This window comes from Triturus cristatus, chromosome 8, assembly GCF_964204655.1.
Source record: "Triturus cristatus chromosome 8, aTriCri1.1, whole genome shotgun sequence".
Taxonomy (NCBI): Eukaryota; Metazoa; Chordata; class Amphibia; order Caudata; family Salamandridae; genus Triturus; species Triturus cristatus.
The window spans coordinates 1,638,584,955-1,638,605,596 of NC_140591.1; the positions used below are offsets into that span (position 1 = coordinate 1,638,584,955).

Below are 20,642 nucleotides of genomic sequence, written 5' to 3' on the forward strand. Positions count from 1 at the left end.
CAGGGGAATCCAGGATGGGGTGACTTGACTGCCTCCCACCATGGTCTGTTACCCAGAATCCCTTGCAAACGTAAAAAATGTACAAAAAAAACACATTTTCCCCACATTTCTGTGTTAGAAAGTTCTGGAATCTGCGTGGATCCACAAATTTCCACCCACCCCATGTTCCCCAAAGTCCTACGAGATAAATGGTACCTCACTTGTGCGGGTCGGCCTAGTGCCCGCAGCAGGAAACGGCACAAAACGCAACGTGGTCACACCTCAATTTTGCAGTGAAAAATGACCCTTTTTTGGCAAAGTGACTAGCTGTAGTTTTTTAACCCTAGCCCTGCCGGCACCTAGGGAAACCTAGCAAACCTATACATTTTTGAAAACTAGACACCCAGCGGAATCCAGGATGGGGTGACTTGACTGCCTCCCACCATGGTCTGTTACCCAGAATCCCTTGCAAACGTAAAAAATTGACAAAAAAAACACATTTTCCCCACATTTCTGTGTTGGAAAGTTCTGGAATCTGCGTGATCCACAAATTTCCACCCACCCCGCGTTCCCCAAAGTCCTACGAGAAAAATGGTACCTCACTTGTGCAGGTCAGCCTAGTGCCCGCGACAGGAAACGGCGCAAAACGCAACATGGTCACACCTCAATTTTGCAGTGAAAAATGACCCTTTTTTGGCAAAGTGACTAGCTGTAGTTTTTGAACCCTAGCCCTGCCGGCACCTAGGGAAACCTAGCAAACCTATACATTTTTGAAAACTAGACAACCAGGGGAATCCAGGATGGGGTGACTTGACTGCCTCCCACCATGGTCTGTTACCCAGAATCCCTTGCAAACGTAAAAAATTGACAAAAAAAACACATTTTCCCCACATTTCTGTGTTGGAAAGTTCTGGAATCTGCGTGGATCCACAAATTTCCACCCACCCCATGTTCCCCAAAGTCCTACGAGAAAAATGGTACCTCACTTGTGCGGGTCGGCCTAGTGCCCGCGACAGGAAACGGCGCAAAACGCAACGTGGTCACACCTCAATTTTGCAGTGAAAAATGACCCTTTTTTGGCAAAGTGACGAGCTGTAGTTTTTGAACCATAGCCCTGCCGGCACCTAGGGAAACCTAGCAAACCTATACATTTTTGAAAACTAGACACCCAGGGGAATCCAGGATGGGGTGACTTGACTGCCTCCCACCATGGTCTGTTACCCAGAATCCCTTGCAAACGTAAAAAATTGACAAAAAAAACACATTTTCCCCACATTTCTGTGATGGAAAGTTCTGGAATCTGCGTGGATCCACAAATTTCCACCCACCCCGCGTTCCCCAAAGTCCTACGAGAAAAATGGTACCTCACTTGTGCGGGTCGGCCTAGTGCCCGCGGCAGGAAACGGCGCAAAACGCAACGTGGTCACACCTCAATTTTGCAGTGAAAAATGACCCTTATTTGGCAAAGTGACTAGCTGTAGTTTTTTAACCCTAGCCCTGCCGGCACTTAGGGAAACCTAGCAAACCTATATATTTTTGAAAACCAGACACCCAGGGGAATCCAGGATGGGGTGACTTGACCGCCTCCCACCATGGTCTGTTACCCAGAATCCCTTGCAAACATAAAAAATTGACAAAAAAAACACATTTTCCCCACATTTCTGTGATGGAAAGTTCTGGAATCTGCGTGGATCCACAAATTTCCACCCACCCCGTGTTCCCCAACGTCCTACGAGAAAAATGGTACCTCACTTGTGCGGGTCAACCTAGTGCCCGCGACAGGAAACGGCACAAAACGCAACGTGGTCACACCTCAATTTTGCAGTTGAAAATGACCCTTTTTTGGCAAAGTGACGAGCTGTCGTTTTTGAACCCTAGCCCTGCCGGCACCTAGGGAAACCTAGCAAACCTATAAATTTTTTAAAACTAGAAACCCAGGGGAATCCAGGATGGGGTGACTTGACTGCCTCCCACCATAGTCTGTTACCCAGAATCCCTTGCAAACGTAAAAAATTGACAAAAAAAACACATTTTCCCCACATTTCTGTGTTGTAAAGTTCTGGAATCTGCGTGGATCCACAAATTTCCACCCACCCCATGTTCCCCAAAGTCCTACGAGAAAAATGGTACCTCACTTGTGCGGGTCGGCCTAGTGCCCACGACAGGAAACGGCGCAAAACGCAACGTGGTCACACCTCAATTTTGCAGTGAAAAATGACCCTTTTTTGGCAAAGTGACGAGCTGTAGTTTTTGAACCCTAGCCCTGCCGGCACCTAGGGAAACCTAGCAAACCTATACATTTTTGAAAACTAGACACCCAGGGGAATCCAGGATGGGGTGACTTGACTGCCTCCCACCATGGTCTGTTACCCAGAATCCCTTGCAAACGTAAAGAATTGACAAAAAAAACACATTTTCCCCACATTTCTGTGTTGGAAAGTTCTGGAATCTGCGTAGATCCACAAATTTCCACCCACCCCATGTTCCCCAAAGTCCTACGAGAAAAATGGTACCTCACTTGTGCGGGTCGGCCTAGTGCCCACGACAGGAAACGGCGCAAAACGCAACGTGGTCACACCTCAATTTTGCAGTGAAAAATGACCCTTTTTTGGCAAAGTGACGAGCTGTAGTTTTTGAACCCTAGCACTGCCGGCACCGAGGGAAACCTAGCAAACCTATACATTTTTGAAAACTAGACAACCAGGGGAATCCAGGATGGGGTGACTTGACTGCCTCCCACCATGGTCTGTTACCCAGAATCCCTTGCAAACGTAAAAAATTGACAAAAAAAACACATTTTCCCCACATTTCTGTGTTGGAAAGTTCTGGAATCTGCGTGGATCCACAAATTTCCACCCACCCCATGTTCCCCAAAGTCCTACGAGAAAAATGGTACCTCACTTGTGCGGGTCGGCCTAGTGCCTGCGACAGGAAACGGCGCAAAACGCAACGTGGTCACACCTCAATTTTGCAGTGAAAAATGACCCTTTTTTGGCAAAGTGACGAGCTGTAGTTTTTGAACCATAGCCCTGCCGGCACCTAGGGAAACCTAGCAAACCTATACATTTTTGAAAACTAGACACCCAGGGGAATCCAGGATGGGGTGACTTGACTGCCTCCCACCATGGTCTGTTACCCAGAATCCCTTGCAAACGTAAAAAATTGACAAAAAAAACACATTTTCCCCATATTTCTGTGATGGAAAGTTCTGGAATCTGCGTGGATCCACAAATTTCCACCCACCCTGCGTTCCCCAAAGTCCTACGAGAAAAATGGTACCTCACTTGTGCGGGTCGGCCTAGTGCCCGCGACAGGAAACGGCGCAAAACGCAACGTGGTCACACCTCAATTTTGCAGTGAAAAATGACCCTTATTTGGCAAAGTGACTAGCTGTAGTTTTTTAACCCTAGCCCTGCCGGCACTTAGGGAAACCTAGCAAACCTATATATTTTTGAAAACCAGACACCCAGGGGAATCCAGGATGGGGTGACTTGACTGCCTCCCACCATGGTCTGTTACCCAGAATCCCTTGCAAACATAAAAAATTGACAAAAAAAACACATTTTCCCCACATTTCTGTGATGGAAAGTTCTGGAATCTGCGTGGATCCACAAATTTCCACCCACCCCGTGTTCCCCAACGTCCTACGAGAAAAATGGTACCTCACTTGTGCGGGTCGGCCTAGTGCCCGCGACAGGAAACGGTGCAAAACGCAACATGGTCACACCTCAATTTTGCAGTGAAAAATGACACTTTTTTGGCAAAGTGACGAGCTGTAGTTTTTGAACCCTAGCCCTGCCGGCACCTAGGGAAACCTAGCAAACCTATACATTTTTGAAAACTAGACACCCAGGGGAATCCAGGATGGGGTGACTTGACTGCCTCCCACCATGGTCTGTTACCCAGAATCCCTTGCAAACGTAAAGAATTGACAAAAAAAACACATTTTCCCCACATTTCTGTGTTGGAAAGTTCTGGAATCTGCTTGGATCCACAAATTTCCACCCACCCCATGTTCCCCAAAGTCCTACGAGAAAAATGGTACCTCACTTGTGCGGGTCGGCCTAGTGCCCGCGACAGGAAACGGCGCAAAACGCAACGTGGTCACACCTCAATTTTGCAGTGAAAAATGACCCTTTTTTGGCAAAGTGACGAGCTGTAGTTTTTGAACCCTAGCCCTGCCGGCACCTAGGGAAACCTAGCAAACCTATACATTTTTGAAAACTAGACACCCAGGGGAATCCAGGATGGGGTGACTTGACTGCCTCCCACCATGGTCTGTTACCCAGAATCCCTTGCAAACGTAAAGAATTGACAAAAAAAACACATTTTCCCCACATTTCTGTGTTGGAAAGTTCTGGAATCTGCGTTGATCCACAAATTTCCACCCACCCCATGTTCCCCAAAGTCCTACGAGAAAAATTGTACCTCACTTGTGCGGGTCGGCCTAGTGCCCGCGACAGGAAACGGCGCAAAACGCAACGTGGTCACACCTCAATTTTGCAGTGAAAAATTACCCTTTTTTGGCAAAGTGACGAGCTGTAGTTTTTGAACCCTAGCCCTGCCGGCACCGAGGGAAACCTAGCAAACCTATACATTTTTGAAAACTAGACACCCAGGGGAATCCAGGATGGGGAGACTTGACTGCCTCCCACCATGGTCTGTTACCCAGAATCCCTTGCAAACGTAAAAAATTGACAAAAAAAACACATTTTCCCCACATTTCTGTGTTGGAAAGTTCTGGAATCTGCGTGGATCCACAAATTTCCACCCACCCCGCGTTCCCCAAAGTCCTACGAGAAAAATGGTACCTCACTTGTGCAGGTCAGCCTAGTGCCCGCGACAGGAAACGGCGCAAAACGCAACATGGTCACACCTCAATTTTGCAGTGAAAAATGACCCTTTTTTGGCAAAGTGACTAGCTGTAGTTTTTGAACCCTAGCCCTGCCGGCACCTAGGGAAACCTAGCAAACCTATACATTTTTTAAAACTAGACAACCAGGGGAATCCAGGATGGGGTGACTTGACTACCTCCCACCATGGTCTGTTACCCAGAATCCCTTGCAAACATAAAAAATTGACAAAAAAAACACATTTTCCCCACATTTCTGTGTTGGAAAGTTCTGGAATCTGCGTGGATCCACAAATTTCCACCCACCCCATGTTCCCCAAAGTCCTACGAGAAAAATGGTACCTCACTTGTGCGGGTCGGCCTAGTGCCTGCGACAGGAAACAGCGCAAAACGCAACGTGGTCACACCTCAATTTTGCAGTGAAAAATGACCCTTTTTTGGCAAAGTGACGAGCTGTAGTTTTTGAACCCTAGCCCTGCCGGCACCTAGGGAAACCTAGCAAACCTATACATTTTTGAAAACTAGACACCCAGGGGAATCCAGGATGGGGTGACTTGACTGCCTCCCACCATGGTCTGTTACCCAGAATCCCTTGCAAACGTAAAAAAGTGAGAAAAAAAACACATTTTCCCCACATTTCTGTGTTGGAAAGTTCTGGAATCTGCGTGGATCCACAAATGTCCACCCACCCCATGTTCCCCAAAGTCCTACGAGAAAAATGGTACCTCACTTGTGCGGGTCGGCCTAGTGCCCGCGACAGGAAACGGCGCAAAACGCAACGTGGTCACACCTCAATTTTGCAGTGAAAAATGACCCTTTTTTGGCAAAGTGACTAGCTGTAGTTTTTGAACCCTAGCCCTGCCGGCACCTAGGGAAACCTACCAAACCCACACATTTCTGAAAACTAGACACCCGGCGGCTTCCAGGGAGGTATGGCTTGCGTGGATCCCCCAACGTTTCCTTACCCAGAATCCCCTGCAAACCTCAATTTTAGCAGAAAAATTCACTTTTTTCACACATTTAGGGGTGGGAAAGTTGTGGCATCACTGGACTCACACAAATTTACCACCACCCAGCGTTCCCCCAGGTCTCCCGGTAAAAATGGTGCCTCACTTGTGTGGGAGGCCCAAGTACCCGCGGCAGGCAGGGGCCCAAAACATAGTGAGGCGACATCAAAATGACCTATCTCAAAACCACCTGGTTTTGCAAGGGGGGTCACTTTGGTTTTTGGCCCGGTGCTCGGCGGCCATCTAGGGAAACCTACCAAACCCACACATTTCTGAAAACTAGACACCCGGCGGCTTCCAGCGAGGTATGGCTTGCGTGGGTCCCCCAACGTTTCCTTACACAGAATCCCCTGCAAACCTCAATTTTAGCTGAAAAAATCACTTTTTTCACACATTTTGGGGTGGGAAAGTTGTGGCATCACCGGGCTCACACAAATATACCACCACCCAACGTTCCCCCAGGTCTCCCGGTAAAAATGGTGCCTCACTTGTGTGGGAGGCCCAAGTACCCGCGGCAGGCAGGGGCCAAAACGTAGTGAGGCGACATTTTGGGATAGGCAATGTTGATGTCACCTCACTACCCTGCGTACCATTAAGATTTCATTCATTTTGTGGGGATTTAATTTTTTATATTTGGAAAACCAATCTATGGCTTTGTTTCTAAGATTGTGCCAGGATTCGTTTTGCTCCCTTCTCAGGGCTGGGATGCCAGCTAGTATCAGGACGTAGGGACATGCGGCGGGGGGTAACTTTAGAACATCAGGGTTTGGGATTAAGTCAGTCCCCTTTGGGCTGAACACTCGTAGCCTAGAGCTAGCCTTTTCGGAGTGGTCTATTCTATTGTCAGGTCGGGTGTCAGTCTTTCTATATGCCTCTATATCCCTACCGGCTTTGTTACTTTCAATTTGCACGGTCCTGAATTCAGCTACACGTTTTGCCCCTTCTTCAATTGTTCTATTCCCATCCCCAATCATGGTGCCTAATTGAGCTATGATCATATTTAACTGATCAACTTTACAATCCATAGCCCTCATTTTAATGTCCATGCAGTCATTTATCTGGGTCCGTACAGAATCTAAAACAGTTTTGAAAATATCCACCACAGTTTGCTCTACAGCCCCAACTATCTCATTAGCATTACTTAAACAGGGGGGATTGTCTATACCAGTTTGTATTCCTATGGTCCTGCATAAGATCTCCTCATATTCTGGCTCATTGGTATCCCCTTTGTTTGTTCTCCCTGTACCCCCACATTGCCCTTCCTTTTCACAGATTCTTTTTCCCCTCTGTACATTTTTGGCTCTTTCTTTTGTTGTTCCCACTGGTTTTACAGCTCGGAGTCTTGTTGATATTCCGTGGGTCACCAATTCATCCACGTTAGAACTCCCCTTAGCGCTTGACATTAAATCTAAAACAGGATTGTGCTGAACAAGATGGGGGGTTGCAATACGGGTGGTCACATTTGGATATACAACGTTAGTTGGAGTATTTAAACCAGGTTGCCTATACGTTGGAAGTTTTGAGGGATCAAGTGACAACCTTCTTTCTGCAAGTTCTATTTCATGACTTAAAAGTGATTCTGCTCTTATTATAAAGTCGTCAAGTGTGCCAACAGCACCCTTCCGTTTACTCATGATTGAATAATCCCTTTTGTTATACCAAATGAGTCTTCTCACCATCCCCCCTCCCCCACAACAGTATTGTTCGGTTTTATCAGTCACAATCCCAAATGCACTGTGGCTAAAATACTTAATCTTTGCCCTTCGATATCATATCAGGCACAGTTAGACAAAAAGAAAAAGAAACTGAACCAAGCCAACAGCATATTATTACAACCCAATTTATCTTTTTCCAACTTCCCAATAATACTAGACTTCAATCTGTTTCAGCCGCCTGTTAGATTCTCCCACCCTAATGTGGGCATCCAAGGACTATTCAGTACAATTGAGTTACTGAAACCTCGAGTCCACAATACTTCTAGCTTTCTTGTCCAGGTCGCGGCAGGTTTTTTTGGCGAAGGGCAGCAAGGTCACAGGGAATCAATCAAAAAAATATTATAACACAGTAACTTGAGGTTTCTGGTAACATATCTCTTACCCACTTGAGGACTATTATTTCGACGCACCAGCCAAGAGCGGTGGCCCAGCCCGGCCTCCTTCGGCCTCTGACGGCATAAGACGGCCCCGCCCTTGGCCCGGGCTTCGCCCGCGCGCGTCCCGCGACACGGGAACTCTGTTCACCTTAAAAACGCCTCCTGGCACTTGAGAGACGTGTTGGCGGCGTGCGCGCCGCGTGTGCTGCTGGGAGCTGTGGTCCCACTGTGGCGTGAGGCGGAATAGCGGCTGGCAGAGTGTCCGGTCAACTGGCTGTGGCTGTGGCAGGGCTCCCACTCCACTGGATCCCTGCTCTCCTTAAAAACGCCTCCTGGCTCTTGAAAGACGCGTTGGCGGCGTGCGCTCCGCGTGTGCTGCTGGGAGCTGTGGTCCCACTGTGGCGTGAGGCGGAATAACGGCAGGCAGAGTGTCCGGTCAACTGGCTGTGGCTGAGGCAGGGACTTTCTGGAAGAACTCAAGAAAGTTTTTCAACCTATCAGAAATCTCCTTCATGGAGACTGAGGGTGGTCCTTACTAGACAAATGGGTTTTCCTTTTAAACCTATTTATAAGGCCATATTACAGAGTCTTTTGTGGAAAATACATCAGCAAAGAGAGTCAGCGAAATTCATGCTCCGTCCTTGATAAAAAGTTTCAAAATCTTTAATGCTAATAGTGTTGTTTGATGAACACATCATTCTTTCCTACTGAAGGCAGTATCGGATTGTCACTTAAATCAAACTATTACATTGCCTACAGTTTTTCCAAATCCCTCAACTTCTGCATAAGGGTCTCTACATTATAAAGTCGTCAAGTGTGCCAACAGCACCCTTCCGTTTACTCATGATTGAATAATCCCTTTTGTTATACCAAATGAGTCTTCTCACCTCCCCCCACCCCCCCAGAACAGTATTGTTCGGTTTTATCAGTCACAATCCCAAATGCACTGTGGCTAAAATACTTAATCTTTGCCCTCTGATATCATATCAGGCACAGTTAGACAAAAAGAAAAAGAAACTGAACCAAGCCAACAGCATATTATTACAACCCAGTTTATCTTCTGCATAAGGGTCTCTACATTTACTTGACATTAAACGAGTTTTACGTTTCGAATTTCTCATATCAAAGCATAAGGACAATACAGCATACATATTTCTATATACTTTGCCTTGTACGTGAGAGAGAGGCAAACTGCCAGCACAGGGTATTCTTAGTAGAGCGGATTCCCAGGCTAAAGAAGTAATAGGCTCCTTGTTTCTTTGTCACTCTTAAATGAAAGCCAACAAGCTGCATTTTGTGCTATCATGTTCACCACATCAAACCCTTATGTCTGCCAGGTTTTCTATTAAAAGATGCTGCAATATGGGATTAAGAGTACATTTGGCAGGTTTATAACTCTAGAACATGTAGACAAACTGACACCTTTTTTAGACTTCATTCAACAGATGTATAATAATATTGAGTTATATGATGGTGTTCCACGAAAAAGGCAGGGAATTATTCAGGCGTTTATAACTTTAAGTAAGATTCCCATGATGCAGAACCAGGACTACAGGTATGTAACCTTTTCTGCTCTTGCTTTTCATCCAGCCACTTGTATTGTTAAAATACAAAAACTCTTAAATATTCTGCAAGCATTCATTCATTATGTAATCTTTTCACCAGAAGTAGAATAACAACTTTAAAATACATTGCATTAAGTAATTACTCCAGTATTGGAAATTACTTGGATTTTCATGCTTGAATAATTCCATGTCATCGAAATGAGAGTCCCACAGTACCTTAGACTAGCAATGCAATGCTAAACATTTACTCGAAAGACGCTAGGCCGTTCAGTTTTGTAACCTATCCTAGTCATGTTTAAAAAACTTGGGTTTGAACCAATCAGAATATCCTGCCCTCTCGAACACTCCTGTGAGAACTCCAGTCCCTTCGATTTTCAAAGTACGAGTGTATGAGATACACCCACAAACAGAAAAGAGAATATCCCGGGGGAGGAGGGTGGGTTCACATGTGAATATATGAGAGATTCCAATACTGGAGAACTACAGTTACGGGTAAATTACTTATTTTCTTAATCCAGTATTGGAAACTTCATAGATTCACATGCTTGAATCAGATCACATAGCAGTGATGAAGCACATTTTATCACAAATGCCAAACATATGTATCCTCTCACGGGGTCCTCCTCTCGAACCTCCAACACAGCAGCACAGCACAGAATCTCAGCAGCCAGGGCAATGATTCAAGCATGTGAATCTATGAAGGATTTCAATACAGTTACAGGTAAGTAACTTCTTTTCTTTCTTTGCACACCATTCTTCCTGCACATATCATGATGAAATTAAGCTTGGCATAGAGAAAAAATAAAGCATATACTTCTGCCAAAACATGCTGAAGGCTTCATCTTGTTGGCTAAGGGAAAGATACAACAAAACAACCACAACCAGTAGATGGATTTTTCTGTCTTACAGAGAGAAATGTGACCACAGTTTTTGTTGTGTATATTTCAAAGCCCATAGTTCTTCTAATCGACTGTGAATTTTTAACATGTTTTGCAAAGGGTTAGAAAATAAATAATTAAGAATATCTTTACCAGCATTTTTAGTTTATATATTGTATATTGCACAAAGACTCCTTAGACACTTTAGGAGATGAAAAAAGGATGCAATTTAAGAATGCTAAGTTAAGAAGGGGGGGAATGTTTAACTGGTGTCAATTGCAGATAGCTGATTGCATTTTGCATCGAATGTAATCCAGGTTAACTCCGCTCCTTTGAACATTGAATTAATTTCGAATTTTTGCACATTGATCAATAATTCTCAGATGAAATGTGAATTAGGACCAAACAAGGAAGAATGTTGCGATTTTAGCTTTGTTAGCTTCATGAACCTGTGAGTTTTCAAATAATATTTTTCTGCACTTGTCTATTTTCACATAAGGTACTATTGCTTAACGTGATGCTAAGTTAGTTGGTTTATTTGGATAAATCTGGCTTTGATCTGTTCATTTTAAGCTATAATTGTTACGATTTTATTTAACTAAACAATAAACTTAAACTACATATACAACTATGATCGCCATGCCATGGCTCTTCAGTGTAAATATCCACTCCAGTGAATTTCAAAAGAGATTTCAGGTAGGGTCACCATCCTAAATCGTGGGTAATGGGAACAGTCCAGACCATGTCTTCCCTGGACCGGAAACAAGCATCCTGGGACCGTCAGAGAATGATGATGGATTCAACCCAGATCTGTGACTGGGGGTGAGTGTTTGAAATGTTTCAGCACTCCGTCCATCATCTCCTTGTGTTTGTTTTGTTCACTCCTTAGTTGGCAGGGTATGCCCAGACGTGGGTCCCGTGCTCACTACGCCACTGGAGTCAAGCTATCCTGGCTGAAGAGGGCTGTTAACCCGAAACCAGTCCCAGGATGCTTGTTTCCGGTCCAGGGAAGACATGGCTTGGCAGTGCGGGCTGGAATGTTCCCATGAGGCACAGGGTCAAGACTGATTTGCATATAGCTGTGTCTGAACTGGGGTGGCAAAGTGAGCTAAAAAAGGATGATGGACTCAACCCAGATCTGTGACTGGGGGTGAGTGTTTGAAAAGTTTCAGCGCTCCGTCCATCATCTACTTGTGTTTGATATTATTTTTAATCCCTTGCTAGGCAGTAATGCTGGGACTGTTTGGTAAAGTCTCCTGTTTCATTTTCAGATCATGTTTATGCGATCCCTGACGAAGGGTCACGCTTTACCCGAAATGAATTGGGATGTATAATCATTTCTGACATCAATATTATATGGCTACCAAGGAAATATTGGTATGATGACATTAATTGATTGAATAAATCTCAAAATGAAGCTTCAGCAATGCATCAAGTGTATTATTTGAATGAGTTTGCTCAACTGTGATAAGAAACATTCTTCTTTCCCGTTAAGTGCTCTCGCCAGCTTGGAGGGATCTCCACTCCCAGCATTCTTATTGCATTGTTCAGTTGGCGCCTTTGGACACGGCGCACTGGCAGAGACGCAAACAGATAAAACTGGTTCTTTTCGTTCAACCAGCCACAAACCAGAGTGCACTTTGGCAACATTGTAACAATCTATTTTGAATAGTCCGAAGACCTTCCATCATTGCACCACCCATAATGTCGTTGAAGAAATAGGATCATTAACTACAAATAAAGCAGAAATTTGGCATTTTCGACAGAAGCAGTGATAGAAATTTATGGCTTGGTCCAGGAGTTCCAACTTTGCAATCCACATGTTTTCACCACAGCACAACTACTCAGACAATTAGAATTCAAAGTAGGAACAAAATCAATCAATGACTCCATGCAACAACCTTTATTCAATATCATAAAGCCAAGAGAATTCCTAGAGGTTTACCCATCGCTTTGAAACCAATGTTGTGCAAAACCAATAAAGCCTTTATGGAAAAATGGTATTTAATCTCAAACAAATGCTCTTTAGACTTGACCTTGTTAATCATAGAAGTACTGTCCAACATTTTGAAGTCTTTAGAAGAAGAAATCCAAACTATTAAAGGAGAACTGTCAAAACAAACTCCAGAAAACGGAATTGGAATTTAGAGAATTTAAAGAGAAAAGTTCCTTTTGTGCACCTATTTCACACAAGTCGATAGATACGCTTGAAAGATTGGTCAATCAGAGATTAACCAGATAGATTTCCGGAAACCAAAAGGTCTAATTTCACACCCAAAGAATAGAGTAATTTATCCTCCTTAGCCAACAATAGGCAAATCACTTTCCAGAAAGCAAATAAAGGGGGAGCATTGGTCATAATCGATACTGAATTCTATGAAAGCAGTGCTCACATACATGACACGAATACCTACACCAAACTTGATCAAGATCCCACAAAAGCTTATCAGTACATTCTTCACCAAATTTTAACTAGAGCATTTGATATGGATTGAAATAAGTCCAATACTAAAAAGTATCTATACGCAGCTCACCCACGATGACCCCAAATGTGTATGCTTCCCAAGATCCAAAAGAACATGCAAAATCCTGTCTTTCGACCTATTGTCTCAGCATGTGGATCAATCTCTGAACCAATCAGAAGATATTTAGACTGTTTTCTACAACTCATAGTGTGCAACAATGGAACAGTTATTTAATAGATACCACATTATTACACAACATGTTATCTGGTCTTGACATCAATGGCATCGAAAATTGGTGGCTATGTCCTATAGACATGACCGCGCTCTATACCTCCATTCCGCATCAAGAAGGCTTAGAAGCCATAGAATGAGCCTTATTGAAACAAGGTGATATTGGAGCCAGCAAAGTTCTGTTGCTTGAGTTGCTACACTTTGCCCTGTTCCACAGCTATTTTGAGTGAAAAGGAACCTTCTATGTGCAATGCAATGGAGCATCGATGGGCTTTGCTGGACAGAACAAAGACCATCTGGACAGAACATTTCGTTTTTTTCAAGAGATACATACATGACATTTTTGTAATTTTGAAAGGGGATTTGATCAGTTTACAGAAGAACATTGCGAAACTTAACCAAGTGCACAATCATATCAAATTTACTCTTCAAATTGATAAAAATCACATAGTTTTTCTGGATGTACTCTCCTTAAAGCAGCATCTTCCTGACTCCCAATTCATTAGATTGAAAAGCATAACATCTCATTCAGAGGAAGCTAAAGTCACCATCATTTTGCCTCTAAATTCCAACAACAAGGATATCCGAAAGAAATCATAGATGATGCAATCCAAAGAGTCACAACACTAGAAAGAGAGTCATTGCTCCATCAAACAAAACCAAAACAGACCAATCAAATCATTTGTGTCTTGAAACATTCCACCCAATCTCATTTGGTGAAGTCGATCATTATGAAGCACTGGTCTGTTATTCAAACTGAACCAGATCTCAGGCATTTATTTCCACAACATTCAACATTTGCGTTTCAATGATCGAATAATCTCAAGGAATTATTATCAAAAAAGCAAGAACCTGTTGTAAAAGTTCATAAAGGCATGCAAAAAAGCATGAATTGCGTTCATTGCAACAATGTGATGACCGGCAATTTGATCATTCACCGGATTAAAGACACAAACATCAAACTGCAGCATTCGAGCACATGCGACACTTCTAATATACTTTATGCTTTGAAATGTTCATGCGGCAAAATCTATGTCGGCAAAACTGAACGCAAAGTGAAAGTGTGTATTACTGAACATAAAAGCAGTATCAGGAATCAGAACATGAAATGCACAGTAGCAACCCATTGGAAAAAAACGAGACACAACATTGCACAATTACGCTGCACTATCCTTGAGTCACTGAAACCAAACAAGGCATTGATCCTCAGAAGATGCTGGCAAGATCTGAATTCTTCTGGACAAAAATACTACAAGCCATGCAACCGCATGGGATGAACGATAGGCTTGAATACAATTGTTTTCTATAGCTATTTGAGCTTCCACATTGCTTGGTGTCTTGGATTTGTATGTTTATTGTGTTTCTTGTTCATATTAGATTGTTTTTGTGCACAGAGTACCATTGTTAGGTCTCGCCTGAGCCAGCGCATGCGCTGCTCTGGCGAGACTTTTAGTAAGTGGGCTTCAACAATCCGACCACACCCTTTTGTGTGGCCTAAAGCGTGTGGTTACGCGCACAGGCGCCATCTGGCTTTCCTTTCTCGTCATGCCTCATTAAGTGCATCACTCGCTGGAACCCTTACAGGGCGCGCACATCGCACACCACTGCCCAGACATGCCTCTAGGCGCGTGCGCTTGTTTTTTTTTGCTTTCAGGGCAATGTGCTTTGCTTTTAGCAATCCACTGCAGTGCATGTGTTTATTGCTTCTCTCCATTCTCCTTTGGGTGCTGCTTCCCCTTTCACACCTCCACCACTCTGTGCTCTCCTTGTTGGTTGTATGGTATCCGTTCACCCTAGTGTTCCTGCAACAATTCAATGTAACGCTCCTATGCTTTTCAGCGACTGCTCATGCCCCAGTGCCGACACGTTTCCACGGGCGCTCCGGCTCAGGTCCCTGCACTATGTATTATTTTATAGACGAGGATTCTTGCACAGTCTCTGCCCTCTCGCCCCGCCCAAGTTACCTCAAGTCTGAATCAGTGAGCACAAGAACTTCCTTGGGCGCATCCTGGGGATAAGGGATAATGGCATAGCCCCCCCCCACTCTTTGTCGCCCCCCTCCCCCTTGAGTGAAAGCTCGCTGCTGCTCCCCTGGAGCTCTGTGAAAGGTCAAAAACACATTAAAGCTAAAAATTCACACCTTCCGGGAATGCTGTGCCTGACAGAGCAGTGAGAAGGAATCTCTGAGGTCTGTATTTATCATTCCCCAGGTCTGCCCTCTACATCCAACCTTCACACCCCTCTGTGCCCCCTCCCGCTCCTCCCTCATACCTTGCAGGCCAGGGCAATTCCTCATCTCTAATTCCTGCCGCAGTTTCATAATCTCTCACTTGCTCTTCATTTCCAACTCCACCTTCACATGGCCGAGTTACCAAATTACAGTCCCACCTCTCAGTGCGATCTCTCTTTCAATCTCCCTCTTTTCATTTTTTCATTTCCCCTTCACTTCTTTTTCCTTTGTGTTTGTACCCTCGTGTGGACTTTTTCTTTTCTCTCTCTCTCCTGTCCTTTCTCCTCAGTCTCTTCAACTTACACTCTCTTATATTTTCTCTCTATCCTCATCCCCTTTCCTCTCCCCATGTCTCCTTCACCCTACACACCCTGTCTTCTCTTTCTTTTCACCTTCCTTTTCTCCTCTCCATCCCTGTCCTCTTATGTACTCTCTCATCTCTCTACTCATTCCACAATTCCGTTTTCTTCCTTCTCTCCAATATCCCTCCTCTACTCTTCTATGACACCCATTGCCCCCTCTCCGTGTCTTAATAGGGCATCTACCCCCTTCTCCCCATCGTTAGTCAGTAGCTACCCTCTTAGAGTAGACATGCTCACCCTGTCCCTCCTTTCTCGGTTTCCTTTCGCCCTGGCTCTCATCTGTTTCAGAGCTGTGGCCTTACCCTCCTCACACCTCTTCTTTCATGCTAAGAACCACCTAGATAGTAGAATATGATATGGTATTGGTCAGGGCTTTAAGTGGGATGAAAAAACTGGGGGTCTCTCAAAGGGGCTTGGCCAATGTAATTAAGGGCATGGCTTAAGAACACATAAGCTAACAAGCATTGGCATACCCAATAGGTCTCGCCTTTGGGACCTTATAAGTGTTTAGCCTTGCAACAGTTGATGTTGTTGCAGTAAGGATATTGTGCTGGATAACTAAATACTTATAAGGTCCCAAAGGCGAGACCTATTGGCTATGCCAATGCTTGTTTTTTTATTATTCTTGTTTTGCCTCTCTACTTTCATTCTTACTCTGCCTCATAATTTGCATTGCTTTGCTCTCTTCACATTTGTTTTCCTGGTTAAATATGTTTAACCATTGGTAAAGTAGACCACGATTTAGGTCTCTGTCACTCCGTGTCAGGGCCGGCTTTAGGGCGGTGCGACCGGTGCCACTGCACCGGGTGCTAGCTTCCTGGGGGCACTGTGTTTGAAAGTTTATTATGCTTTTGAAGCACCTGCTGCAGCGTTTCTTTCTTACCAGGCCTCACATAAAGGCCAAGATAACTCGTGTGATTAATTATCTTCCTGGAGAGAGCTCAGCATTTTGTATAGTTGAGGTTTTGACTTAGGTGAAGTTAGTGCAGAGGGTTAATATGCCTGCTGTAAAGAACAAGTAGATTACAGAGTGCGTATGATGTAAACAGATCAGCAAGTTACTGCTTTCAAAAGAGACATCCTTTTGTTACTTGCGATTTATAACTTGAAGTCCTAATATAGGATAGTGAGCAATTAACTTGCATCCTAGACCTGCATACAAACTGCAAAGTATACATTATTAGAACATTGATTAATGTTGCAAAAAGGGTTAATTTGGCTAGAAATCGTTTCTTATTATTAAAGAAAACTCCCAACTGTGCTGTTTCTTTTTCGACTCTGAGTTTGTGCTTCTCCACACCAAGCACTCTTAAACTATACTGCCAACTAGTATGGATGACATGTGACTCCTACACTTTTAGTCCTTTGGCTTATGTAACATTTTCCTATACACTGATTTAAATCCTAACTTTAAGACTTTCGGAATTCACAGTTTAACCTGAACGTTTGGTGTTTTTTCTTGCAGTCCCCTCAAAAAATAAAATATCCCATCCGAGACCTTCTTGTCTGGGCTGCCATTCAGAACCGAGGGAAGTTGGCACAAATCATATGGACACAGGTAAGGAACATCTTCAAGGAGGTAATGCAGAATATGGTTGTCAACAAATTTGACATACAAAAATACTGAGACTGCAGAAAATTAAGCACAATTATTTCTTCAAGGTATGTATATGTAAGTAGGTATAAATGTACAATAATAGTAAATCTATATTCAGACTTATATACGTACATTGACATTATACTAGTAGTTGATATTCAAGTCAATCTTTTTGCAGGCATCAGGATTTGTGACTCATCTTTCATTGCTTGGGGCTGTGGACACACAACTCCCAACATGCTTGCCCTAAGCACATTTTGAGCAAGGAAACTCTTAGGTGGTCGCAAAATGTCAGTGTAGCGTTGCATCTCTGGAGAATGAACAACATGATGGAGAATGACAGCAAAACTAAATGTTTGATGGAATGTGTGGCTGTAGATACACATGATTTGCATACTCCAGCCATCTAGTGTTGGGTTTGTAGCTGTGCAACTTGTTTTTCTTCAAAGAAGTCTTTTGAGTCACGAGGTACAGTGACTGCTCCTCTCTGTGATATTGCGCATGGTTTCCGACTCTTTTCTTAGATTGTTTTCCCTCAGGCAGATTAGAGAAGAGTGTAAGGAAAGTGTGAGAATAAAGATGTCTATGTCAAGAGAGGTATGTAAAACCTAACTGCAATGGCCACAAGCGTCGGGGGAGGAGGGAGGGCGTATGTGAATCTACAGCACTACATACTACTAACAGATGCTTACAGAGTACGTTACATAATCCATTCCATGACATGTGTGGCTGTAGATACATATGCTCTGCATAGACTGCAAAACAGTCCACCTAAGAAGCGATGGCTAGCGTGTGGGAGTTGCAGTAGTTTGGAAAAGGGTAAAAAGCACTGCCTGTCTTACATTGGATTTATTGCAGATTCAGATGCTGCTAATCTATCTCTTAATTCTGCCTGACGCTAATCTGACCCTTAATAATATATTAATATTAACAATCTGTTTGAAATAGTCCATCCACTGCACTCCGTTGAATTCTTCTTGCCTTGCACGTGCATGCACAAGATAAAATCTATATTACCCTATAAACCTAAGTAAACACCTTTTAAAACATCTATCCTATCCAAAGTGTAAATATCAGTGCGTTCGAAACCATGTTCTTGATATCCACAACTTTCAATACTGGCACTCCCCTGATGTCGCTCCTCACCTGCATTCCTTGTGCAATGGTTTACATCCCTGTGCACGGAACATTCACCACCTTATACATCCCCATTTCCAGTGCTTAATTTGTAAAATATTAAGTGCCAGGGCTCTGACCAGGAGGCCACTGCAGCTTGCACCACCCATCGCCCTTGTCATCGCTGCCAAAACAACTACTAACCATCTCCCTCGCATGTAAATGCGACAATAATGATTATTCCAGGTCCCCAAAGCTAAAGGAATGGCTGGGGAGGCAGATATTAGCACTATTTTTATGTATATTGTATTCCTAAACAACCGTTCTGCTAATCTCAAAACTAGATGAGCAGCGCCACCATGTGGTAGACTGTTCAAAGTATGGTGTTGACAATTACGTGCTGGTGCCTAGCACTGGAAACCAATTAAGTGCCGGTGCTGAGCACCGGAAAGCACCGGCTCAAATGAAGCACTGCTCTCTCCCAAAACCACTTGTAAAGCGCACTTTCAATCAGAAGGGCATCTTGATGGTAAAAGATGTTTGTTGTATCTTGAATGAATGGTACTCATTTTGTCAACCTCAGAAGGCTAAAAGGCTGAGTGGACCCACCTGCATTTGAACCTGTGACCATGAGGTCGAGCACAGGCACCCTGCAGGCGACGCATTAGTCCACAAAGCCACCAGAACCTTCGGGATTCGCCGCCGTGTACCCTTTCATATCTTCTCTCCAATGCCACATATTCCACCTCCACGGTGTATCACTCACTTGCAATTTTTTTCTAAAACATGGTAAGCTTGCCCTGGTTCCTCGAAATCTTTGTTCCCTGCAACCTATTTTGTTTAACCGGCACAGCCACCTGCCCAGTGGTGCTCCTTTCTACCCCCTTCTGTGCCTTCTGTGTCCCTGCAAACTCTTTATTCTTCTTAGCTTGTTTTTATCCTTTCTTGTCTTCATTTATCTCACATACTTAGATTTTCAGATACTAACACGTAAGCATACTTTGTTTTTGCAACTAGCACCGTGCACCCTGGTGTGAGGAGTCTTCCAATTGAAATCCGCCCAGACTCTACAGGTACCGAGCCGTGTTTGGTGTAATAAACATCACAGCCACATAGACAGCTTGAGCTTGTATGCATTTGCCTTTTTTTGTTTTTTTGGGCAGTGTGCTGCACATGAACATTACTTTTAACAGCAGTATGAACTCATGCCGTCCTCTGTTGTGTCCTGCGAGACACGTTCTAGTGTCACGACAGGCACAGAGTTAGTAGCTACTCCCCTATGGGAGTAGGCATACACACACCCCACACCCATCCATCACCGGCGTCACGAGTGACGTGACCCGGCTAATAAAAGGGGCCCGAGTGCACGTGCTCGTGGCCGATTGCTACCCCTTATGTACATGTGTCTGTGTCACTCATCCATCATCATGTGGGCCTGACTCCCAACATAACAATGGCGACGAGGCAGGTCTGACTCCGCCTGCCTGCCGCTTGGTTAGGGTGACCAGATTCCCAAAACAAAAAACGGGGACAGGTCATAGACATAGAAGTAGGACTACGGTTTGCAGTAACCATCGACATAAAAGTATGACTATTTGACAGCTGTCATAGACATAGAAAAGGGACTATAATGACAGCTCCCTCCACAGACCGAGATGAAACATTACAGACGACAAATCAGAGGTCTTTTATTGGCAGTAACCATTAATTCCATTTAAACAGACTTTGCCTCAACATTTGCTATAGTTGGTGACCACCCTTGCCTTGAAATTCCAAGTATGTTTTCTTATCAAATAAGTATATATGTATATTATGACTGTTAACTGTGAACAATAAAGAAAATCGCACAATTGAAGAGGAGTTCGCGCTCTTTTGTTTTCTCTGTGAGGAAGTGAACGAATGCACTGCTATCGAGTAATATATATATTACCAAAGCAAAGTGGTCATAGTGGCGTGCACTATCTGCTGGTGCAAGCGTTGAGATATGACCAGTATCCCAGAGTATTTTCAAACAAAAAGAAGGACGCTGCACTCCCGGAAGCTCATATTATCATGTTCTTTAATGAGCAAACAGCATTGTACAAACGCCACCAACGCATTTCAGCCATTGCGGCCTTGTTCACGGTAGTCTGTTTTCAATTACAAGTGCGTGCTTCTGTCTTTTATACCCTCAGGGGCATTCTGGGACTCGTGGTTTTGTTATTTTACCTTGTTGCAATTACTAATATGAAAACAAGTATTTCACTTTATTTCCTTTTCTTTTTCCTT

General features: G+C 43.9%; 1 protein-coding gene across 1 annotated transcript in view; it reads left to right on the forward strand.

Annotated features, from left to right (window-relative positions):
- LOC146808472 (transient receptor potential cation channel subfamily M member 2-like) overlaps positions 1 to 20,642 on the forward strand; it is a 2,315,843-nt gene that overhangs the window by 695,347 nt on the left and 1,599,854 nt on the right. Inside the window, exon 12 of the mRNA XM_085623958.1 lies at positions 17,127 to 17,219. Coding sequence (XP_085480084.1) covers positions 17,127 to 17,219 — 93 coding nt within the window. The remainder of the gene's footprint in view (positions 1 to 17,126; positions 17,220 to 20,642) is intronic.